General features: G+C 38.3%; 2 protein-coding genes across 3 annotated transcripts; one reads left to right on the plus strand and one right to left on the minus strand.

Moving 5' to 3' along the window:
• The first annotated feature begins 30 nt into the window (after positions 1-30).
• On the plus strand, positions 31-10,281 carry LOC111321882 (CD151 antigen). The gene is made up of 7 exons (XM_022924872.2): positions 31-216; positions 1,185-1,376; positions 2,607-2,681; positions 8,243-8,341; positions 8,474-8,626; positions 9,067-9,150; positions 9,600-10,281. The coding sequence occupies exons 1-7, from the start codon at positions 136-138 to the stop codon at positions 9,651-9,653; spliced, it is 738 nt and encodes a 245-aa protein (XP_022780607.1). The 5' UTR covers positions 31-135; the 3' UTR covers positions 9,654-10,281.
• LOC111321881 (beta-1,4-N-acetylgalactosaminyltransferase 3) lies at positions 9,863-20,161 on the minus strand. Of its 2 annotated transcripts, XM_088735623.1 has the most exons (5): positions 18,990-20,161; positions 16,117-16,636; positions 15,529-15,673; positions 13,807-13,884; positions 11,123-11,261 (listed from the first exon to the last, which is right to left on the minus strand). In XM_088735623.1, the coding sequence occupies exons 1-4, from the start codon at positions 20,060-20,062 to the stop codon at positions 13,847-13,849; spliced, it is 1,776 nt and encodes a 591-aa protein (XP_088591749.1). In that variant the 5' UTR covers positions 20,063-20,161; the 3' UTR covers positions 11,123-11,261; positions 13,807-13,846. The 2 variants fall into 2 exon arrangements, with proteins under 2 accessions (XP_022780606.1, XP_088591749.1); XM_022924871.2 differs by lacking the exon at positions 13,807-13,884 and having other exon boundaries at positions 9,863-11,261; positions 18,990-20,153.
• Positions 20,162-25,216: the final 5,055 nt, after the last annotated feature.

Raw genomic sequence — 25,216 nt, forward strand, 5'->3', positions numbered from 1 at the left:
GCCCTCACGCCTACTTCTGATGTTTATGAACTTCAGCATTAATCAATAGTAAAATCAAAATTCTTGAGATTTACTGATTTCCTGCGGCTGTGCTTGCTTGTGGTTTTGTCTGTTCTCATTTTATCGCGCTGTTTAATGATGAAGGCGAGAAATGAAGGAGTTTGTAACATCGTGTGCATGAAGACGTTGTTTTTCGTGTTCAGTTTCCTATTTTGGGTAAGTGATTGTGATCAGCCAACCAGCAGCCCAACCTCTCGAGTAAGATCAGCTTAGCATAATCGTATTTGGTTTTTCTTGTAGATGTCTTGCTAATGTGGTATTTTTAAATACGAGTAATCATTCATGTAGAACATAGTTAATTCCCCTTATCTTTTTGCCTGAGCTAGTCCTCCAGACAACGAAGTTCGTCGCAAAATAAGCTTAGGTTTTACCCTTAAGATGATGTGTTTATTCATCGCCTGTACAACAGCTGCCTTTTATTTCCTTTCCGTGACTTAATGAAGTTCCTTCCAAAGCATGTTGTGGTTTTTCAACCGTAGCTTTTTTTTTATTCCCTTTATTCTCCAAACTAGGAATTTTAGATATTTTCCAAGTCAATACGTTTGAAATCGCTAAATTTATGTTTTATTTAAAAAATAACTTATTGCCCCCATTGCCTCTCGATCTTTTTTTAAGGAATAGCCAAATTCACAACTATGGTCCCAGAACAGCCAGTTATTATCGAACGCATCAATTATTTTGTGCCGTACAAATATCAAGCAGTTTACAATTCTCTACCAAGGTCCTAAAATTTGGAACTCTCTCCCTATTTCAGTCACTCGTTCGTCAAACTTTCTCAGCTTTAAGACGAAATTGCAAGAGTTTTTACTTAAATAATCACTGAATTGGCCAAGCCGCACATTCGCAGCACTTTTTCTTTACTTAATTTATTATTGTAAGTGAGGTGGCTCTCCCATAAGCCTGGTGGCTTCTTGGGTCTCCTCGCCTTCTAACTGTTATCGCTATAATAAACTAGAAGCACCTTGTGGCACACAAGAACTCCCTTAAGCTGCATCCTTTATTGATTTTGAGTATACTCAAAAGTTACTCACCAAAGGGGACATCATAATGGATGCTCTGTTTTGGTGAAGTTTACTCTCCTGTCACAGATTAATTTTAATCCATAATTCTCTATTTGTTGTCAGCTTGCAGGACTTGGTATTATGGGAGTTGGAATATGGATCATGGTGTACAAAAGTGATTATCAGAGCTTGCTGGATACTGATATATATGTCATTGTCCCTGGTCTTATGATTGCAGCTGGAGTTGTGGTCATTATTGTAGGAATTGTGGGATGTTTAGGAGCAGCCAAGGAAAATCGGTTTTTCTTAATTTCAGTGAGTTTCTATTACTTTACTTTTGTGTCATAAAATTAAGGGTTATGCAACTTAAAGGTTAACTGGGGGTGCTTGTAAAGTTTTAGATAGAAATGAAATGTTTTTCTAGTATGTTGATAATCATGCAATTGTTAGGAGATTTATAAGAACTAGGTGGAATTTTCTAGCAAGTGTCTGCCTATGCTGGGACCTTGTGGCGGTCAAAGGAAATTTAACCATTAAAAGTATGGAATGGAGATTCATTACAGTCGAACCTCGATTATCCGGACCTCGGTTATCCGGACTATTTGTTTATCTGGACTTTTTTCTCTGGTCCCAATTTTCTCATGAATATTAATTAGTTGTGATCGTGAAAACTCAAAGTCGCAAAAAGCCCGATAATCCTTTCAAAAGACTGTTGAAACAGCATATTATCTTGTGTGCTTTTCAAAATTTGGACAAAATCAAGTCAAATTCACAGCCCGAATTCAGAGAGGATAATATTGCTGAGTCCATGGTTGAAATGTTGGAACATGTACAACAACTTGACAGTGAAGAAATGCCTAATGCTTGTGATGCGAAAGACTAGCTTAATCAGCTGGAAAACGAGCTCCTGAATTCACTGTAAATGTCTGATGAAGAGATTTTAGCCACTGTTGTCGGAGATTCGACGGAAAGCGAAAGTGTTTGTAGCGATGAGGAAGACAAGGGCAAGGACGAGAAACTAATATCGACTAAAGAGGCATCGCAATGTTTCAAAAAATACTCGACGTGGATGGAATCACAGAACGATATTGACCCTGTGCAGTTAATGCAGCTAAGACGAATGATGGACTTCGCAATGCGATCAAGCTACAACTCTTTGAAGCAAACAAACGTGGTTGAACATTTTAGACCTTTGTAAATACTTGAACTGAAAGTTTTTATTCAGTGTAAATACATACAGACTGTGTAGATTTCACAATTAAAATGATGTTTTCTTTGCTGTATACTTTTGTTTACATTTCTACCTCATAAATATTCATATTTTCGATTATCCGGACTCTCTATTATCTGGGCTATTTACCGAGGTCCCGACGAGTCTGGATAATCGAGGTTCGACTGTACTGTATAATTCTTGTTGATATTATACGGGATGTTCCCCTTGTAATTCTGTACAAAAAGTTTTGTTGTTTTTGCTTAGACCACCCAAAGATTTTGATCAATAATTATTCATATTAAATAACTTACCATTGTCTTCATTTTTTACAGTTTTTAGTGATGGTGATCTTGATTTTCATTCTGGAATTAACAATTGGGATTCTGGCATTTGTCTACTCTTCCAAGGTAATTTAACTAATATTTCTAAAAGTAGTAAATTTTGTGACCTTGTGTGACCATTAAGTCAGTCAATTTGCAGATATGACACAATGCTATTTCCAAGAAACTTAAATTTGGTACAAAACGCAATAACACTGGTTGATCAATTCGGAAGTACGTTGCGTCTTTCACTAAAGGTGGAAAAGACAAAAGCTATATGGTTAGGTCCCTGGAGATTTAACAACTCCAAGCCTTTTGGACTTAAGTGGACAACTGATCCAGTAAGAGCCCCAGGAACTTTTATATCTTATTAATGAGAAAAAAAAAACAATAAGGAAAACATGAAAACAAAATTGGACATCGAAGGGTCCGTGGCCTGTCCTTGCTCGGTAGATGCCTCATTGTGAAATGTTTGGGTATTTCTCATCTGATGTACACGGCCTCGATGCTCACAATTCCTAATACCTACATTCCCTCAATTAAGAGTGCTATCTTTAATTTTATCTGGAATAACAAACAAGACAAAATAAAAATGGATGTTGTGTACCAAGATTATTCCAAAGGTGGTTTACGTGCTCCAAACATCAAAATTCTGTTTAAGTCTTTAAATTTAGCTTGGATATCTAGACTTTTGACAGTCAATCAATACTCGCCTGAGACTTGGAAATCAATCCGGAATCAGTTATTTGAAAAGTTTGGTGGTCTCAACTTTCTCCTTCACTGTAATTATGACAATAAGCTTTTAGCAAAATCCAGCCTTCCACTTTTTTACAGGCAAATCCTGATGAACTTTCTTGAACTATAGACCCTACATAGACCTAACTACTAGTCAGACCTGCTTTTGTTTAACAACAAGGACATTAAGATCAATGGAAATTCAATATTCTACTCAAATTGGTCAGAAAAGGCGGTCTTATCAATTCAGGATCTTCTCGATTGCAATGGAAAATTCTTATCATTTCAAACATTTCAACAAAGATATAATATCAAATGTAATTTTTTAAATCATCTTCAAGTTCTTTCAGCGATACCAAAATATCTACTTGAGAAGGGGAGAACCATACCTCCCATTGAAATGAATAATTTCTTAGGTAGCACTCCCTACAAACTCTCTGACTCCATTGTCATAGATTTAACAAAAATGAATGGCAAAGATTACTACTGGCTGTATGTTAATGCAACCAAAATCAAACCCACCGGTCAAAAGAAATGGCAAAAAGATCTTAACCTGGAAAATTTTTTAATTGGAACCTAGCTTTCACTAAGATAAGCAAAACATGCAAAGAAAATAAACTTAGAGAATTTAATTACAAATTACTCCATAGAATAATAGTCACCAGGAAAGAGCTATATGGCTTTGCATTTGAAACAGAGTGTAAATGTCTTTATTGCAATGAATCCGACTCCATTTTGCATTCCTTTGTTGAGTGTGAAGAGGCTAAGTCCTTCTTTGATAAAGTTATTTTCCTCCAAACAATTTGAAATATTCACCAACATTTGCCAAGAAACTTTTTGGAATGTTGCATAATGGAAATTACAAAAACTACCTAAATTCAACCATTGCTTACTCTTTGCCAAATACTTCTTATATTGCCAAAAACTAAGTTCGAAAAGGTGTGACTTTAATGATTTATTAAGAAATTACTCCAGCCTTAAACTTCATGTTGAAAATTTACTATAATTTGTACAGTATTGCTAGTGAATGCTTCTCTAGCCTTAAACCAATAGTGTAAATAGCATATTAATTAAATAGTTTGAACAGAGTAAATAATATCCTATAACAATGTTTCATAAGTAAATGTAACTAATCAATCTTGTTTTAGTAAGGAATTAAGTCAAGTAATTGTAAGTACAGAAAACAAATTTATGGACATAAGTACAATTAGTTATTTCTTTTTTTGGGGGTGTATGTGTATTAAGCAAATATCATGTAAGTAGTGGAGATTCTCCCGTTGGTAGTGTAAATGTAAGTAACCATTCCTTTTGTAAATAGTGTATCTTAAGTGCGTTTCTATTTATAGTATTTTTTGTAAGTAGTATCATTTCTAACCGATATGTGTTGAATAAAGTTCATATTAAAAAAAAACAAAAAAAAAAAAAAACAACTAATTTCTAAAAGTAGTAAATTGTAATACTTAAGACTCAACATTTTTCAAGGGAGCATAGCCATTGAGTGTTTGGAGATGAAAGGAAGTTGCACTTAAACATTTAGTCAGAATAGAAGATACCTTTTTGTGTAGTTGTAGATGATTTAAGGTATGAATTAACAGTATCTTTTATTCACCTCACAAATCCTCTTCAATTTGCACTCCATGATGTACGCCATACAGGCTTTTTTGGATGTTTGATCTGCATGGTAAAATTATAAATAATTGTATGAAGGTTTCTAGAGGCAGAGGAAGCTTAACTTATGTTTGTCACAAGTTATGGAATAGCATCACAAAAACAGTTCAACCTCTGTCAATCACACCTCTCTTAATTAAGTACAATTTAAGTTGGACAAAACACATTGAAATTAAGATCTCAGCAGTTTGGATTTGCTTTAAACTTTACTAAATTTTATAAAAGGATTTCATAAATTATTGTCATTATGTGGCTTACACAAAGTGTGTAGCCACAACAACAACAACAACAACAACTTTATTAACCCTTATTCTTGGGAAGGTTAAATTAACATCAAATAGAATTTAAAATTAAGAGGGTGTTGGCTTCCTAAAATAACTTGAAGGTTAACAGGGCTAGGAAGCCAAATTACATAGAATGAATTACAATATTAAGGTTGGGACACACACACACACACACGGGCTAGGAAGCCAAATTACATAGAATGAATTACAATATTAAGGTTGGGACACACACACACACACACACACACGCACATGCACACACAGAATTAAACTAAAAATAATTATGAATAAACGAAATTTACAAGTCATGGCACAATCTGATTTATTTATTCACCTATTCATTTCATGTCTCACATAGCTTGAATTTGGGAAGCACACTGGCATGAAATAACAACAATAAGAAAACTTAACACGAATTAACACGAATTGACATTTAGAGGATGCAGATTAACATTTGCATATGATCAAATGCGCTTTACAATATTGTGCGGGGGACTTTACCAGACTGCCGGTGGCAGTTTACAATCAACAAAGGCGACCCCTCCCCCACGTCACAGTAATCTCGTGATGTCCGTTCTTTAATGTCCCCTGCCTAATCAAACGATCTAATTAAAGATGCAGGAGATGGGTCCTATGGTTTATTCATCCTTATTCGAGAAGACTAGAATGTCTATCCATTTCTTGATATTATAGAAAGGTAGCACATTCTCCTCAGTTATTTTAAGACCTTGAGTGTTGGTCCGGCCGGGGCTTGAACCCTCGACCTCCTGTACAACAGTCCAGCACTCTAACCAATTGAGCTAACCGGGAGGCGGTTAGCTCAATTGAAAGATTCTGGTACTTTAAATCATATGATACCATCATGTGCTTGCCTGTACCTTGAACTCTGTTGTGTTTAAGTGATATCTCTGATAATTGTTCCTGAAATATATTATGGTGACACTCTATCTCTATTGAACTTACTATTGAATAAAACCTCTAGCTCAATTGTAATTCTTAGTAGGAAAAATTATTCACAATGTTAAAAAGTAATGTTACTACAGAGTACTATTTAACATATGATTCATTAAAATATTGCTTGTGTTCTGATCCTGTTAGGCACCTATCTTTTTTCCCTAAATTCTTTCATTTACAACCCCATATCCACCTACCTCAACTAAATTCTTCTGTGTTCTTTATGGAAAATACAGTCCCACAAAACCCAAATACAATAATTATAGTAAATGATTTGCTCTCAACCAACTGAGAATAGAACTTTGTGCCGAAATGGACAATAGAAACCTATGCTCAGCATTGTGTTACTTTACATGTAGTTTCGTCCAAAATTAGTCATACCTTCAAACCAAATCAAGCTCCCAATGGCTTCTAGGGTAGATTACATCATTTCCCGAAAGTCCCGGCCCTTCTGGAAAGTTTAGTACTCGTTCCTCATTTACTGGTACACAAGATGCTAAAAATATTCATGTGAAATGCTTCCTTAGAGTTAATTTCATATCACTTGCCTTGGAAAAGACAACCAACCTACAAACTTCAGAACTCAATTCCACTTCGTTACCTAAACAAAATCGTGACTGAGTCTAGCAGGCCACCATGGGAGATGATGCTGACGTTTCATTTAGTTCCTAAAATCCTCAGGTTACTTGTGCATCCTTGGGGTGTTTATTGTCAAAATGAGACCTCAATTGCAAGTTTGGCCATTAACCCTCGTCTTGAAAATGAACATTTCAGGATTATTGCATGCTAGTGATCTTGTTTTATCAACGAACAGGAACAATATTGAAAACTATCTGACTGTAATCAGATATTAGCTCTTCTAATTAAAACCCAATAAGACACCAGATATTAAAAAGCAGCTCAATTTCGTAGGCCACACACGTACGCATTGCGGACCTATTTTTTGTTGCTGTTAACGTAGCCATCTTTTGACAACAGCCTTTTTTCGTTGTGATACAATGTGTAGACTGTTCTTTACTGCAAGCAGCTTCTACTCTTGAGACAGACCTGTAAGATCTTAGCGTGCGGAATGTAGTCAATAATTAATTATGGTGTCCCTTTAAGTGTCGTTGCTGTTTCTCGTCGTCTATTAGTGTTTTTTCACCGGTTAGTTAGCTTCTCTTGTTTTCCACATCGCATACTTTCGTTCATTATTGTTTCTTTAGCAATTATTGGCGTCAATTGCACTTTCAGTTGGTCGTTCTCGCATGCACTAATTTTAGTTTTTCGTGCATTATATAAAATTAGTTTTCTCTGTTCAGGGCCCATCTTTTTCGGTAGTCACGCTAGTCGCAGTTCGCTTTCAAGTGGTTCCTTTATTTAAACGTATTTGTGCACGATCCTCGCAGTAAAGAGCACTATTTAAGCAATAGTGAAAATCAGACCTGAAAAAATTTAGGCCTGTACGGGATTCGAACCACTGACCTCTGCGATACTAATGCAGCGCTCTGCCAATTGAGCTAACAAGCCAACCGGGAGCAGATCATCAAATTAATTCTACATGAACCCGTAAGATGATGGCCTGAATTTTTTCAGGTCTGATTTTCACTATTGCTTAAATAGTGCACTTTACTGCGAGGATCGTGCACAAATACGTTTCTATAACCGCAGTTCAGACATATGAATTTCATATATTCGTTGGGTTCCTTTATTCTTCCTTTCGTCTTCGGACAGTGTTTTTTCGTCAAACGCAGTTTTGCAGTAATCGTAACAATGTAAGTATTATTGTTTCAAGTTGGCTCAGCGTATTTCTTTCCTATCACCTTTACTTAAACAATTGTTGTAATTTTGTATTTATTTATTACTTTTAAGTTTCAACCCACATCGTTCACCGTCAATAACTCGCCTTTTTTTTCATCAGTAATTGTGGTGTTGAGAAGTTACGATTGCCACAGTCACAAGACCATACTGGAGAGGTGTCAGAAATACATCTATGTGTACATTAGTATTTGTTCATTCTGTTTATAGATAAAAGATGAGATACAAACGTCAATAAAGGATAAAATGAACCAGCAGTATGGTGTGAACGATGCTGTCACAAATTCAATTGATACACTGCAACAAGAGGTTGGTCAGGTTCTTAATAAAAATTAATGCCAAGTACTACATAAACATTTTGTGCAATCTTTTCATTTTCATGACATGAAAATGATTGTAAATTATTTATTTAAACACTTGATTACTCCTTTCTCACCTCAGAACCGATGTTGTGGTGACACTGGTGGAAAGAGTTGGAATGGTACATCGTGGCAGCAAAGGGATGGAAATGAGAATGTTGTCCCTGACTCATGCTGTAAAACTGTATCTGAGGGGTGTGGCAAAAGGATGCATCCATCAAATATCAATAATGAGGTACATTGTAAAGGGCGCTCTGTTTACATATGCTTTGACATTATTGCGGAGGATTTTTGAATAACGATATGAACTCAAATCATCAGTGAGGATTTGATTAACACTCACTCGTCCCTCTTACCCCTAGCAAAGTATGAAACTAGACTTACATTCATTTCTGCCACTCAGTTAAAGGGAAAAGATCTCTGGCAGAAGGAATAAGTCTTTCAACAATCGATAAAACGAACTCTACACCTCTTGGTTCAGTCAACACAATTTGCCGTTCCTTCAGAAGACAAGAGTGGATTTTTTGCTTAATGTGTTAGATTTAGTCAAACTGTTTCATGCGTTGTAAATTTTAAATTTATCTTTGAATTAGAGATTATCCGCAGTTCCTTTAGTTTTGGTTGTGTTGATATGTTGTTATGGTGGATTTCCAGAAGTCAAATGTCTTTTTTTAGGGTTGTTTGACACAAGTAGAGGAATTCTTTCGAGAACATTTCTTCATTCTTGCAATTGTTGGAATAGGAGTGGCTTGTCTTCAGGTTAGTTAACTGGCTGCAACTGCTGTTAGTTTTCAAATCAAGCAAATCTTTTGTCATCTTGTCGGGGCTGCCGTGAATACAGCTGAGATGCCGACCTGACATGTTTATATACCGTGACCATTATTACATTCATGTACTTGAGTTATTTTTGTATTACTCTGTTGGATTTTCACAGTGTCATCAATTTACTATCAATGTAGCTGTGAATATAGTTTTTTAAAAGATCGAGTAGTTTAGATCTAGAATTAGCTGACAGTGCAATGTAATTAATCCATTCACAAACTGTACTTGTATGAATTAAGAAGGGATCAGTACAAGAATATTTCTGCATAAAGCAACTGTAGGGTTGGCCTCTAGATTTGATGTAAATTACGGTAGATTTTTCTTTTACGAAGCTGATGTACAGTATTGGTTTTTTTTTTTGTTTTTGTTTTCATTTTCATTCTCAGCTTGTAGGAATCATCGTAACTGTGTGCATTCTCCGATTCGTGGAAGAGTATTAAATTCACGTTTGAAGTCCTCACACGAGCGGATATGTAGACTCTGCAGAGACATTACCTGGTGGAAAATGTTTGGAAAATCGTCACGTAAAACTCTGTAGCGTGTGCTTGTTCCTACGATACAATTGTACTTTGATGTTCGTTCCTTTTTTTTAGTTGTGCAGCTCGCAAATACTGAGATGTTTACAGCTTAAGTTTAGCTATTTTATGTAAAAAAAAAAAAAGTTGAAAAAGTATTGCGAGAAGATTGCAACCCCTCTCAACGGGCCGTGTTTTGTTTAGGCACCTTTCTGTTGACCTCAGCAAATGCACATCACACACAGCAACTTTGACATGTATTAATAGTTGGACTGACGGCCAATTTTCCTCACCAGCGTGCTACAGATGTATGGCATCTAAGTATAGCTCGTTGGTTAAAACATTGTAACTTTTACAGAGTTTTTAAAGTGCCTTTTGAGCGTAGCAAACAGACAGAGTGTCTGGAAGATTTGGTTTCCTTTATTCGATTTCGGCATGGGTTGAATTTAGTGTGAAGGTTTAAATCAGTTTGTAAAACGGTGCATAGAAATTTCGCTATGAATATTTTGTTTAAATTGTTTTTTATTGGTTGTATAAAATTGCTTTTCCTTGATGCCTGTTCGTTTAAGAAAAAATCAATGACAATGCTCATACACTCTTGAGTTGGATCCCGTGATCAACGAATGAATTGCTATTTTTCCTCAGTTATTTGTCCGTAAATCGTCGCAGCAAGGCTAGACCTGAAGCCGAATTCAATATCCGTCCTTTTTTTCCTTCAAAGAGAATTAAATATTCGGCTCCAACGTTAATGTTCTGGGTAGTCGCCATGGTTCTATTCGTATACAGCCATCACACAAGTAGCTCCATCTATCTTTACAAGCGAATGAATCCTGCAGCTCACAGATCAAGGATTAATTAAAACAGTGCTATCTGTCCTGTATTTGCAAATCGGGGCTCATTGGAGATTTCAAGCTGCAAGAAGCAAGACCCTCGGTTGTCAAACCAAAATCGTGTTATGTTTAAGTTCCCTGTGTGATGTAGGACGTATGATGCGCGTGGAGACCCGTTGGGGCGCGCAGGCGGACAGTAAACTCCGTCTAGAAACCAGTGGCAAGAGACTGCAGCACCTCTTTTCCACATGCTTGCGCATTATTGTGGTAAATTCGATTGCGTTATTAAGGAGATGTTCATATATATAACTAGTCTGAATTTCAGCCGTCTCTCCCCTTTACCCCAAGCGCCCCCTTGGGGTAAAGGGGAGAGACAGCTGAAATTCAGACTAATATATAACAAAATCGAACCGAATATTGAACACACAGACTAAATGTCCAAGTTATTTTAGCTTCCAGTGTAAACCCGGTCCTGTATAAGCTTCCCACGACTCCTGCTGTATTCTTTTTTCCTTGTTATTTATGCTTAGAAGTGTGCTTCAGTAGTTACCATACTAATTCCACTTTCTCTGTTTGGGATGATAATGATGATAAAGGCCTGGATGCCTAATCCGTTCCACTTCCACAGGTAACATCATCACGCGGTCAAGTAAATCCCAGTCCTCCCCTCCCCAGCTGTACTGGTAGTCCTTTGTATTCATTCCTAAGGATGTCAATGAATAAAATCAATTGGAACAGGTAGTGAGAAAATAAAGAGCAGATACACGACTTCATGATGGCCAAAGGCGCTCGGGACTGGTAACGATTTTGCATGGAAACGAGAGCAGAAAGGCCTCTCAGACGTAAACACAGCGCAGGTTTAGTGGTTTTAGGTCAAGTTTTTGCTATTGTGTGAAGACAATAATGCTCAATTGGGGTCAATCACCGCTTAGAATACACGTTTCAGAATAGGAAGGAATGCCTACACACTGCTGTGTTCCAGAATGCACCAGAAAAGGCTATCGCGAAGAGTATGGGTCGAAAGTGTTCTACTTCCAATTTCCTAAAGAAAAAAAAGTGGAGAAGAAATGGATACAGACCATCAGGCGAGTCGAAGGAAAAGACTTTAAAATATCCGACTCAACAAAGGTCTGTTCCAGACATTTTAGAAATGAAGATCTAAGAAAGACTCTTGCGAGAAAAATATGTCTAAAACCTGGCGCCATACCTTCGATATCTTTCTGGATTCGCGCGTCGCCTCGCAAGAGGAAACCACCGACAGAAAGTAACGTTCGCGAACCAGTTGTGTCGATTTCCGCTGCTTCTAGATCGAGGCGTATCAGATAACGGCGAATTATGCGATTATCTCGGTCTGTATTTAGTTCTTATTAACCGAGCGGGAGGTCTGTATGGGAGAATCTTGACCGAGGTCGCCAGTACAGACTGAACGCAGTGAGGTCTGTACCAGCGACCGAGGTCAAGATTATTCCATACAGACCGACCTAGCTCGGTTAATAAGATGTTTATTATATGGCTCTGTCTTATCTGCCAATTTTTATATTCTTTGTACCTTATTTTTCTTGACCGGTCTAGATGGGAAAATCTAGACCGCTTTCAATATTGATTTCAGCCAATCAAATTCGTGAATTCGGTAGTCCCCAGTCCTTGTGAGACAGCTATATAATAAATTGTGAGATTTAACGCCACAAACGCGGTCTGTATATTGTAGGATTTAACACCGTTAGTTAACAGCGTAAAATCGTACACTAAATATAATCACTACTATATATATAACACAAATACTTAGTAAAAGAAATAACACCGTGAGTTAACGGCGTAAAATCTCTCAACATATACTGATAACAGACTGAACGGAAATACGCCGTTGAACAGCGTAAAATCTCCCAATAAATATAACAGACTCAACGAAATTACGCCGTTAGTTAACGGCGTAAAATAACCCAATAAATTTAAACAGACTGAACAAAATTACGCCGTTAGTTAACGACGTAAAATCTCCCAATATAAAGAAAAGATTGAACGAAATTACGCCGTTAGTTAACGGCGTAAAATCTCACAATAAATATAACAGACTGAACGAAATTACGTCGTTAGTTAACCGCGTAAAATCTCCCAATAAATAAAACAGACTGGACGAAATATACGCCTTTAGTTAACGGCGTAAAATCTCTCAATATATATAACAGACTCAACGAAAATACGCCGTTAGTTAACGGCATAAAATCTCCCAATATATACAACAGACTGAACGAAATTACGCCTTTAGTTAACGGCGTAAGGCTTAACGGCGTAAAATCTCTCAACATAACAGACTGAACGAAATTACGCCGTTAAGTCATTCAATCTACTGACGCGCTATAAACCTCGCACCAGGCTAGTCAGTAGATGAATCGCCGGCGCGAATATGCCCCTGACTCCCCTCTCACAGGAGATTTGAAACAGGGCATTGTTTACCATCATCCAATCAGCGTGGAGCGAACAGCGCGACGGTTGCTCCGTGGCACACGAAATCTGTGCCGCGGATGCCGATCTGTACGGGTCCGCAAATGATCCCAGACCGCAAATGATCCCGGATCGCAAATGATCCCCACACCGAACCGCAAATGATCCCGGCTAAAAAATAAGGAATGGCATGGATTGATATGAAAACACGTTTTATTATTTTCGATTTTTGCGGAAAATCTGTGACATTGCGTGACGTTCTGTCAAGTAACACACATCGCTTTAAGGGCCAAAGACTTTGTCCATTTCAAGACCTTTAGCGAAGTACAATAATTTTCTAAAGACATTTGTTGTGATCGTGGGCTGCGAATCTTCTGTTAATTGTGTGGAACGTTGGAGAGCAAGCTTAATCGGATTTCATTTCTGTTGCGTATGATCAATGCTTCCGGTGCACGTGTGATTTCATTGAAATCGAGCATGTAAAAATCACAAGGACAACAGAGAATTAAAATGCACACATAGTATGATTAGCTGTTAAAAAAAAAAATTAAATTTCTGCAGTTGATTTCACCGATTGCCTGTGGAAATAAAAGTCTTTTGTTCAGCATCCTCGTTAAAAATTGTACGCAGAGGGAGGATATGGCCTTGCTGGGCCATAGCTGAGCTTCATTACCATAGCCTGGAACCAACAGCATCGCAGAATTCCCAACTAACAGTTGTTCAGGAAATAAAGCAGAAATACGGCGAGGGGAAAATAAGTAAAGAAATTTGCCCCACAAGTGGAAGGCAGTTCGATTGTTACTCACCCGGTGTCTTTCAGAGCGGTGAAGGTGGAGCGTTACAGGTTTATTCAAACGACAGCGTTTTTTTGCAACAGTTGCATCCTGGAGGAGTTTTAGTAAGAAAAATTTAGCTGAAGACACGCATGGCAACGAAAAAGCAAGCAGCGCTGCATATGTTAGACGGAATCTTATTATCTAAATCATTAAGTTCTTGTTGTTGTTGCTGCCGTTGTTATCAGTCGTATGACGCTAATGGACTGATTAGATTTGATTTGAAGATACTGTAACACCAAAATAACAATGTTTAGCTGAGGAGAGCTACGAGGCGTATATTGCGTCATTAACGAAAATCTGTTAGAGGGATTCTGGTTGCAAAGAAAACAAAACTTCTGGCCTGCATTTCAAATCAGCAGTTTTGTTTGTCAGTTGTCAGTTGTTAGAGTGAATAAAAAAAATTCAGCACAAAGTGTGGAAAAGATGCCAGTTGTGAGCCATGATAATCACTGTTCACGCCAATTCCCTATCCACACTATTTCAGCATCCATGCCATTCGTTATATTTTGGTCGGGATCATTTGCGGTTCGGGGTGGAGATCATTTGCGGTCCAATTTGGGGATCATTTGCGGCCCGGGATCATTTGCGGACCCGTACAGGCCTCTATGCAAATTGTTTATAGATTTCAAGGGAAACAAATTTGCATACAGTATGTCAAACAGCGGATAAATGATGAACAGGATCGACAGTAGAAAACTCTGAACATAAGCTTTAAATAGTTGGCTCAATCAGTGTTTTAATGAATTTTGTCGCAAAGAACACCAACACGTCGTATCAAGCACACAAGGAACACAAATTGCAAAGTTTAGACGTTTTTAGGAGCAGCCATTTTGATCGAACCGCAACATAATGCGACGGTGCAGATGTCAAACTTTCGGAGACCGCAGAATGGGCAAAACGGCAACATTTGAGTTAAGGTTATTATATTTACTTTGCTATATGCATCGGAGCCATGTTAATTTTTATTATATCAATGTCTTGATGGTCACATGTACACAACAGGATGGCGTGATTTTATGTCTTTCTGCACGATTTTCAAAAAAATGTGAAAAATTCCTAATTCATTTCCCCAAACTAACCTTTACATCTACCGAAAGCTCATGAACTCTAGTTTTATCATTCGTAATGTTATGAAATTTTGAACTTAGGCACATGCTCAAATTTATCGTTTTTCGCCTACCGTTTTACGCAACACGGGAGAGCCATAAGCTTTTGACTTCTCTTGAATACTGGAATTAATCTAATCTTTATAAATCACGGTGTTTAGACTATAGGTCATACAACAACTTGGAACTTGAATCGCTTTTTCTAGCGCAGTTGTTTTGATACGCGAGTCGAGTGAATCATGACCAGTTTTAAACCTGTTCGGTGTCGCCAAATCGATCCCTGGACTGAAAACGAAGCGTTTTCGTTTTTGCGGAAGCAAATAATTTTTTCAAGGAAGAAACTACACAGCAATTGTATACATTCTAAAGGCTACTTGTATGCAAAAGAACAGCGAATTTAAGTTTTTTAACTTTGCCATGCAATGTTTGATTTTTGCGCGGATTTGCTCTTAACACCACAAAAGGGCCTTTGAACCTTGATCAGATCTCAAGAAAAGAGGGAGTAATTGCTAAAAGAAGATAAAGAAGTCTATTGACTAAACAGTTTCATGCATCTACCTCTCACATGCAACAAACTGAAACTCACCACCAAATTTGTCCCAGTCTGACTTGTATATGGCCAAAAATCCGTAGCCGTTCATTTGCCAAAAGCCTCTGTGTTCTACAGAAGAACTGCCGCACTCTAGTCGACCAACAGCAGGAAAGTAAGCCATCCGGCCTGCGATGGTGTTCTAAAAGGAATAAAGACCGAGGCATGATTTGGTATCCCACTAGACTTACTTCACAAGCTCAAAACTCTCCATCGGGGCTTGGAAGAAGACGTTCGCATTGCATGGGACAAAACTGGTAAGCATGTGTTAATGTAAAGAACGGAATACCCAGGCTTGGATATTGCTAGCTGATCCGTTTTGGAACCCTTACTAAAGGCTTTGGAGCGTTATGAAACGAGGGAGCGGTGCTTTATGAACACATACCCAAACTCAAATTTCCCAATTAGGCATTTGTGTAGTTACATTGTACAAACAGATCTCTTATCGGTGCTTTGTTTTTACGAATCGATTTACGACAATGCACAAGAAGTACTTGTTCTTCAGCAACACATATTATTCCGCCAAGCATGATCGGAATGAAACGATCAGTTACAAGATCCAAACGACTGTGTATCAGTGCTTACCATTCGCACGCTGTCCATGATGCCTGCTGGAACATCAACGTGAAGATCGAAAAGGAAAATGATGTCATAAGCATTGGGAACAAACTGGACGGCCTTGTTTAATGCAAGTGTTTTGTAGAATTTACCAGTCAGTGAAATGATGTTATGTCTACTGCTGAGTAGAGGTGTGTTGAAAGCCTTGGCCATATCGATGTCTTTACTTTCAAAGTCAATCACCATTACGTGAAAATTCGTGTCATTGGTTAATAGACTGGCGTCAGTAAGTTGATGAATAAAATGCTGCACCCATTTTCCTTGATCCTTCACAGGTAGAATGAAGTAGACCTTAGCGCTGTTATTCCAGTTCATTCCATCAGGAAGGCACAAGTTGTCTTTTCCTTTCGGCTGGTAAACGTGCTCTGACAGCCGAAATATTTGATTGGTGTTGTTTGAGCCAAGTTCAAGGTTCAATAAGAAACGATCACCGTTCTCGGGATCCGGCTTGTGGATGACTTTGTGAATCTTTTTCAAAAAATACCCACTAAAGAAAAAGATAAGATTAGAAACCTAAATCAACTAGAATTTATCGGCTTCTCTAGCGGCAAGAGGACAAAAGTAACTAAAAATTTTCAGATGAGAAGTCAACCTGACTGAGTCATCAAACATGATGGAGCTCAAGAGATCAGAAGAAATCATACTGGACTCGTTACCCGGAAATTCGGAACGTTTTAGGACCGGATTTGTAATGCCGTTTACACACCTGAAGACGAATCTGTAATAAAATGTTTATAATCCTTGAACGGATTTAGCCACGATTCTGGAGTGAGAACTTAAAACTTGTATCCGAATACTTTAAGTGCGGTACGTCTTACACTGCTATCGATTATTTTTTAATGAAGCTGAGTTCTTTTTAGAATTTCTTGTTTGTGCTTTTACTCAAAGCCTTTTCCCTTACTTTACGGGAAAATCTGCCGCTAGTTACAGACACCTACTCAAAAAATGTGTTCCACCTTTTTGGGCGCTTGGAAAAGCTACTCAAAATTTTTATTTGGTGTCTTTTTCCCTGACTTTAGAAGAATTTCCACTTTATGAGATGTCGAACTTGTGGACAGTTGTTGTGACATTCGGATCCATTCTGAACTATTTTGGGACGACAGTCATGCTTAAAATCTGGTTTGAAAAGAGTTTATTGATGCGTGTAAACCCTTGAGGATTCGAATGCCCCGCTAGTGTAAAGTACTACTAATCCGAATACTCGAAAATAGATAAATCCTGTAAGTAATGAGTCCGTGAAAATCTCCTTTAATGTAAGACTAGTCCAATCGTTGTGGCAGCTTCTGTGATTTTGTCATTGTAGACATGGAAAAATTGACCAAACGCCCACCAACTTCGTAGCAATCTATCGTAGCGTAACCTCAAAGGCGTGATAAGAGCACTTAGACTGAGGTCACAACTTGCAATTAGATAAGACATTAAAAAGCACCACTGGCACTACGTTGAAAACCTCTGAACAACCCTTCATCTGTAACACATTTATTCCTTCGTCCTCAGGCCTTTCACGTGTGAATTTTGTCAAGTCGCGATGTAAACAAAATATGCGAATATTCCCCTAGGGGGTTCGCCCATTCACGAGTTTATGTCACCTTCCTGACTTCTTGACTTTTATTTGGAAATACGTTTTCCTAAATAAGTCGAATGCTTTTGGGTTCTGTCCTGGTGTACTGGTTCACAAGGGAATTACCATTGTTCTTTCTTTGTTTAGGAGTTATCGGTTAGCTATTGTGTATTGTTTGGTCTTTTGTATTGGCTCTTGTGAACCGGTACACGAGGACAGAACCGCTTTTTGAGATTTTTAAATTTTTCTTTTTGTAAACGTTAGGTAGATTGTCTAACTTCAATTTAGTCCTAAATAAGTCGGAGGCTCAATGGAGCAGCTTCAAAATACCCGTCCACCTCATGTGTCGGGAGGCTCTGAAGAACGGGGCATGGCAAAATAGACACTATTCTTATTTAATAACATGTAACTGAGTGGCCCGGTATTCTGAGGTTAAGCCCAGTCCAATAAAAGAAAAAGCGATTTTTCTGGCCTCTGAAGGGAAGTAACCTTAAGGTTACAGCATTTTATAATATTGAGAGCCTGCGTGATGCTATTGTTTTCCGAATTTTTGAGAAGTGTCAATAAATTGACCACATGATATCAGCACCCAATAAAATTTGAGAACAACTATAAACAAAGCCCACTGAGCCGGATCATGATTGAATATCTGAATGCTGCTTATAAAAATGCAGAATTTTCATAAATGAGACGTAGAATTTCGTAACGAGCCGTCCAGGTTTCCACCGTATGAGAGTAGTTAGCAACAATCAACTCTAGCGCCATTTATAATGAATACATGAAGTTCATATATTTTGAACTGTGGTTATAGGTACGTATGATGCACGATTCTCGCAGTAGAGAGCGCTATTTATGCAATAGCGAAAATCAGACCTGAAAAAATCAGGCCTGTACGGGATTCAAACCACTGACCTCTGTGATACTAGTGCAGCGCTCTACCAGTTGAGCTAACAAGCCAACTGGATATCTATACGTATCTATAACCGCAGTTCAAAATATATGAACTTCATGTATTCATCATATCTGATTTATCATCACGGGTTTATTACGAATCAACTTAACGGCCTGCTTCCAGTTGGCTTGTTAGCTCAATTGGTAGAGCGCTGCACTAGTATCGCAGAGGTCAGTGGTTCGAATCCCGTACAGGCCTGATTGTTTTCGGGTCTGATTTTCGCTATTGTATAAATAGCGCTCTCTACCGCGAGGATCGTGCATCATACGTATCTAGCGCAATTGTTCGAAAGATTGGCTGATGAAGAAATTAGCAACGTAATCATACCTTGACTGCAAGGAGCTCACTGTAACAAACTTGTTGACGACTGATTCAACTGTACTCTCATTAGTAAGAGGATTAGGTTTGGTCCAGTATGGTGGAGAAATACTCCTGATCATGTCAGTATCATCCTTTGGATAAACATATGATTCCTTTGCCATCCATTTCCACGCCGCCTCATGTGTCCCGAGTTTTCTTCGCACCAAAAAGCTTGGACTGTACGGACATGTTGGAAGATAACTAATGTATACCTTTCTATCCAACAATGGGAGACGATTGAAATAAAATGAATCGCCTTTCTCTTGAATCGAAATGTCTTCTTGTTTTCCCGCGTGCGAAGGAAAAGATTCATGACTCTTGCTTTCGGAAAAATTCGACAAAAACTTTGAAGATATAATTTCGAACTTTGAAGAATTGAAGGACCAATATACAGCCACATGAGCTGCACCTGAACCTTGCTTACTCAAAGTCTCGATGTAATATCTCTTATTGGCTTGAAGGGTAATCTTTTTAGATATTTGTTCAGGATATTTCGTGTAGTCTCCTTCTTCAGTCCAAGCAGACTCACTAGGAGAGTAAACACGGGCGATTATTTCACTAAACGCAACACTTTCATTGCAGCTCAGCCATAACTCCGACGCATCGTCTGAAGTGATGGCAAATTGGTAAGCACCGCCGCTATGCGGGTGGACGAAACCAAAAATTCTTTCGCCATTGTTGTTTGAAGCATGGTCTTGAGTTCTTCGAAATCTCGAAATAGAAGAACGCTTATCCGGTAGATACGGAAAATGAGGCCATAATCTCAAATTATCAACTGCTGTTCCACATATCCCAAACCATGTGTGGACATTCAAATACCCTGCCTTGACTGTAAAGCTTTGATTGTCGATACTACCCTTGTCTTCTTTAAATATCTCGCCGTGTAAGTTTTCTGGTGGGGCATTTATCGTAAGATACATTAACCCAAGCACACTTACTACGATTAAACCTTGGCGAATTCTGAAACATCGCTTGCAACAGAATCGTCCTAGTCGAAGAGGGGAGCATCTCCTGAGAAACACAAATGGCGAGAGAGTCATTCCAAGCAAATTCTCAAACGATTTCTCAAATTTTCTTCGATCGTTGCAATCTCCTGGCGACGCAGTAAAGCGGAAACTAATTGCCCCCAAGGTTTGCTCGCTTCTGTAGATCTGAGCGAGACTGGATCTCGATAGACCGCTTACTGCAGCTGCGACTGTATTTTTAAATGGCGGACAAGATATAAACTTTTAATTTTAATGTTTAAGGTGCTACTGAGTCGAAAATTGATGTTCTTCATAACAAAATTCTTATGCCGAAAGTTTAAGTTTAGATCCTAAACAAAAAGAAAAAATACAATTCAGACCTATCGCGCAAGAAAAGTCCAAAAAAATTTTGATTAAAACTCACTAAATTTCGTCCGCCAATGCGCAAACTACAACGGCTGAGCCAACGATAATTTTCAGCGTCTTTCCCCATTGTGACATCATATTATTCCTTTCATCGGAACATTGTCAAAGTAAATAGTAAATTCAGTGGCGGTCTAGTCTCCCTTAGTCTCCCTCGCAGCCGTTTTTAGTCTCGTCACGCAACGCTCCTCCCCACCAGCTTGTGGGGAGGAGCGTTGCGTGACGAGACTAAAAACGGCTGCGAGGGAGACTAAGTCTCCCTCGCATCCGTTTTTTTGGATGTCACGCAACGCTCCCCCAAAAGAACGGCTGCTGACATCCGAACTACATTCCTTTCTCATTGTCCTTGCGGTTTGTTCGCGGTCTATTGAACAGACCAATCACATACCAGAAAATCTGAATGATGTAAGGTTTCACGCGAAAATGTGGATGTGGCAGATGATCTAGCTATCATGTCGGGAGAAACACTGAAGAAATTTGTTAATGAGAGCTCAAAATGTTTCACATGTTCATCGTTGTGCCCTGGTAAAGATAGAGTATATATTTTTGGGAAAACTTCTCACAATTTCGTTGAAATTATAGGATCTACGCTTAACATAGACGTCAACTGCTACGCCAACGACACGAACGCTAGATTGTTTGAGCGGTTGTTAAAGTTTCAGCGAGCAACTGAGAAAGTGGTTCTGTCCTGGTGTACCGGTTCACAAGGGAATTACCATTGTTCTTTCTTTGTTTAGGAGTTCTCGGTTAACTATTGTGTATTGTTTGGTCTTTTGTATTGGCTCTTGTGAACCGGTACACGAGGACAGAACCGAGAAAGTAGAAGAAGCTAAAAACTGAACTGAAACTCTTTATTCGCACTACTTCAAGAGTTTACTACAGATTATAAAAGTCAGAATATATAAAAAACAGTAAATTACATCAATAATCAAAACGAAATGCAAGACGCCTTTCTATCGAGGCCAAGGGCTAAACGCTTGTTTCGACCTACAGATGGAGATCAGGAGGAAAAAAGCGCCTGCTTGCCGTCAACAAACCGGGCGAAGGCTTCGAGAACACTGCAGTTTAGGTCGGCCAACGTCTATTTGTACTTCCTCATTGGCCAGTCCGCTGCTAGCTGGAGCGAACCCGATTAGTTATGTTCGTGGCTTCTTATCACCGGTACAGGAAATCGGCCCGAATTATCGAGTGTTTCCGCACGTTGGTACAACGCAACAACAATAACAATAATATGACCACTTTCATCGGTAACATGGTCAAACACGAGCGGGAGTGCTTGATATATTAACGATTTCCCGGATCCTGTAGGTAGCTTAACAAAAACATCTACGTACAGACCTGATTTTTTTCAGGTCTGATTTTCGCTATTGCATAAATAGCGCTATCTACTGCGAAGGATCGTGCATCATACGTATTTAATACCGCAGTTCAAAATATATGAACTTCATAAAAACATCTTCTTTCTCGACTAAAACTTTTCTAATTGCAAGCTTCTGGTGAGCATTAAGCTCGAAAATTTTGAACTTTGACGACGCTTTGCAAGCTCCTTCAATCACCGCCATTTGTCTTGTGTTTTCCACATGAGGATCGCGATAGAAAACGATATCTGATTGGACGAGTCTCAAAAGGTGAGTCTGGCGCGAAAAGGTTCCTGAAAATAGAACCCGAGCTGTGGTTGGCCAATTCGGAGAAAGGAATGTAGTTCGGTTGTCAGCAGCTGTTCTTTTGGGGGAGCGTTGCGTGACATCCAAAAAAAACGGCTGCGAGGGAGACTAGTGGCGGTCTTGCTCGATGATAGTCGCTGTTGTTTATTTTAAACGACAGTAATGGTTCTGTTTCTTCCGATGAGGGGTCTATGAATGACTGTTGTAGTGTTGAGGAGAAATATTGGATATATCGCGCTCCGTGCGACGAAGAAGTAGAGCCACGTGCAACCGAGGAAGAGGCAGTCGCTTTTGAGGAAAACATTTAAACGTGGCTAGTGAAGAAATGAGGGAGCTAGAGCTTCAAAAGCGGCTTACTGGTGACGCAGAAGTTCATAATACAAATTTTAGCACATATGTTCTTAGTTAAGCTTTTGCAGCTGGATAATTATCGTCCCATTTCTCTACTTTCTATTTTCAATCGTATCTTCGAAAAACCAATGTATAGACGTCTTAAAGCTTTTATTGACTTAAATACCGTTTTATTTAAGGGCCAGTTCGGTTTTCGAGAGAAATATTCGACACAACACGCAATTCTTGATATTGTTAACGCTATTCAGGAAAATGTGGATAAGAAATTAATCTCTTGTGGAATTTTTCTTGACCTGAACAAAGCCGTTGACACAGTTGACCACTCAGTATTACTTTATAAACTGGACCACTACGGAATTCAAGGTGTAGCTAATTCTTGGTTTATGTCCTATCTATGCGATCGTACACAATCGACACAAATTGAATGTACAGTTTCAGAGAAAAGAACAGTGGCTTGTGGAGTCCCACAGGGCTCCGTGCTTCAGTGGCCCATTTTTTTTTTCCTATATGTTAATGATATCTATAATGCCTCTGAGAAATTTAAATTTCATTTGTTTGCTGATGACACCAATCTCTTGTATCTCTCTGTAACTATTGTCTTTAGAGACTATAGTTACAGCGGAGCTGTAAAAGGTCTGGGATTGGCTTAATGCCAATAAATTAACGCTTTACGTTAAGAAGTCTAACTTTGTTATTTTTCAACCCAAAGGACGTAGATCTAACCATCAAGTTAAAATAAAATTAATAGACAACAATACAAACTCTTCTACTTATCTTGAACAGCAGGTATATGTGAAATATGTAGGAGTTTTGATTGATAATCACCATACGTGGAAACCACATATTGATTATGTTACTACCTAAATCAGTAAAACTATTGGCGTCATTGCGAGACTGAGACATTTTGTTCCCCAGAGTGGTCTCCTCAACCTTTATCATGAGATCTTTAATCTTCCCATATTTGTCTTATGGCCTTATTGCATGGGGTCAAGCCACTAAATCAACTTTATATAAGATTTTGGTGTTACAGAAACGTGTTATACGCCAAATTCATTTCCTCCCATGCAGAGATCATTCTCTTCTTTTCTTTGTGACATCTAATATTCTACCAGTAGAGCTACTCTATTTTGAAACTGTCTCTATTTTCATGCGTAATGTCTCGAATGATGATGTACCGGAAAACCTCTGTGACTCCTTTACTCGCTCCAGAAAAATACACTCATATAACACCAGATCAGCTTCTGCTGGAAATTTTTAGGTTAAACCTTATGCAGAATTCTGTTGCTAGATTTGGAACTGTCCTGTGGAATTCTCTGAGTATCACTACACGTGATCTGAATCGTAAACAGTTTAAGAAAAAAATCCATAGTACAATTTTGAATATCCTGGCCGTTGAGGATAACTATATCGATTTGGCATCTCTTCTCCAAAAAATTTGCGGCCTATGATATCTTCTCAAGCCTCAATTGCTCCTTGTGCCTGAAATAGCTAATTTTGTATGTTTATATTGTCTTATTTTTATTAATTTATTTAATTAATTTAATTATTCTATATATTTGTGCGTTTACTTATCTGCTGTTCTTTTTCTTTTCTTTTAATTCTTATACTTAAGTTGTAATGATATTTTCATTTATAATTTGCTTTAGACTCTTAACAAATTGTTGTCACTGCCCGCCGCGACTAGCCTGTGCAACTAGCCTTGTACTTTGTTATTCTCAGGGAACAAAAGTATTTTGTCCACACTGTTACTGTGACACCCAGAAACTGTGAACTCCAGATATACATGTACTTATGTAATGTCCTTGCAATTCAAGACAACTAAACAGCAGCAGTAGGGAATTTGCACACTCCTGAATTTTTGTTTTGAACCATACACAACTGTCCTGTGAGAATCAAGGCAAAGTGTTTGTAGCTTTCTTAGTTTCACAGTAATAAGTAATTAAGCAGTGTGGTCCTATAGTTTAAATGGTTGCATGGCCTGCTGCAACTCTGTAGTTCACCACCTTCTCTAACCTTAGATTTGCCAGGTGGTCTGCCTTCTACAAATTATTTGTATTTGAATGTGCTCCCAAAAATTTAGATCAGAGGTAATAAATCTTAACAAAGGTTAAATTAATTTTACTATAGGGTAATCATGTTTCTAAACATTTGGTGAAGCAGGACAATTCTAATATTACTATTGAGTGATTCATTTGTTTATTTATTTGAACACTTGTTTATCCACTTCATGGTGGGGTTACCAGTAATGAATGGATGTAGTGAGAAAAACTTCAGAAGGAATACTGTCAAGGTCACCATTATAAACAAATCACAGTCTTTTGCTTCTTGTTTCACGACAGAGTCCTTCGAATCAAGGATGACAAGCACAAACATAACTGTTCACTCAGTCAGTACAAGTACCACTGTTTACACAGGGATTACTGGAACACTCATTGATATCACTAAAGCTTTTGTATGGCTTGCTCTTCTGACCCCTTGTCAAGCATCAAGTGTAAAACACCTGGTGTAATATTTTTTAAGCTCATTGGCCACTTTTTTAATATCTTCTGTTGATATCTTATCAATAAAGATTTAGAAATGCAAAGACTAGCAAAAACCAACGATAAAAACCAACGTTTTAACACTAAATTAGCATAAATATGTTACGAGCTAATTAAACAAATACTTTTGCGCGAATTGAATTGCTTTGCACGTTCAGAGTGGAACGTGCAGAGTGGAACATTGCTCTGAATGTGCAAAGCGATTCAATTTGCGCAAAAGTATTTGTTTAATTAGCTCGTAACATATTTAT

Source organism: Stylophora pistillata, chromosome 10 (assembly GCF_964205215.1).
Source record: "Stylophora pistillata chromosome 10, jaStyPist1.2, whole genome shotgun sequence".
Classification (NCBI taxonomy): Eukaryota; Metazoa; Cnidaria; class Anthozoa; order Scleractinia; family Pocilloporidae; genus Stylophora; species Stylophora pistillata.

Coding starts and splice junctions, on each gene's coding strand:
- LOC111321882 (XM_022924872.2), top strand. CDS start 136: ATGATGAAGGCGAGAAATGAAGGAGTTTGTAACATCGTGTGCATGAAG. Junction 1,377..2,606: donor ATCGGTTTTTCTTAATTTCA/GTGAGTTTCTAT, acceptor CATTTTTTACAG/TTTTTAGTGATGGTGATCTT. Junction 8,627..9,066: donor CATCAAATATCAATAATGAG/GTACATTGTAAA, acceptor GTCTTTTTTTAG/GGTTGTTTGACACAAGTAGA.
- LOC111321881 (XM_022924871.2), bottom strand. CDS start 20,062: ATGACTCTCTCGCCATTTGTGTTTCTCAGGAGATGCTCCCCTCTTCGA. Junction 16,637..18,989: donor GTGAGCTCCTTGCAGTCAAG/GTATGATTACGT, acceptor CTTTTTCTTTAG/TGGGTATTTTTTGAAAAAGA. Junction 11,262..15,528: donor AGACTGGGACAAATTTGGTG/GTGAGTTTCAGT, acceptor TGACATCCTTAG/GAATGAATACAAAGGACTAC.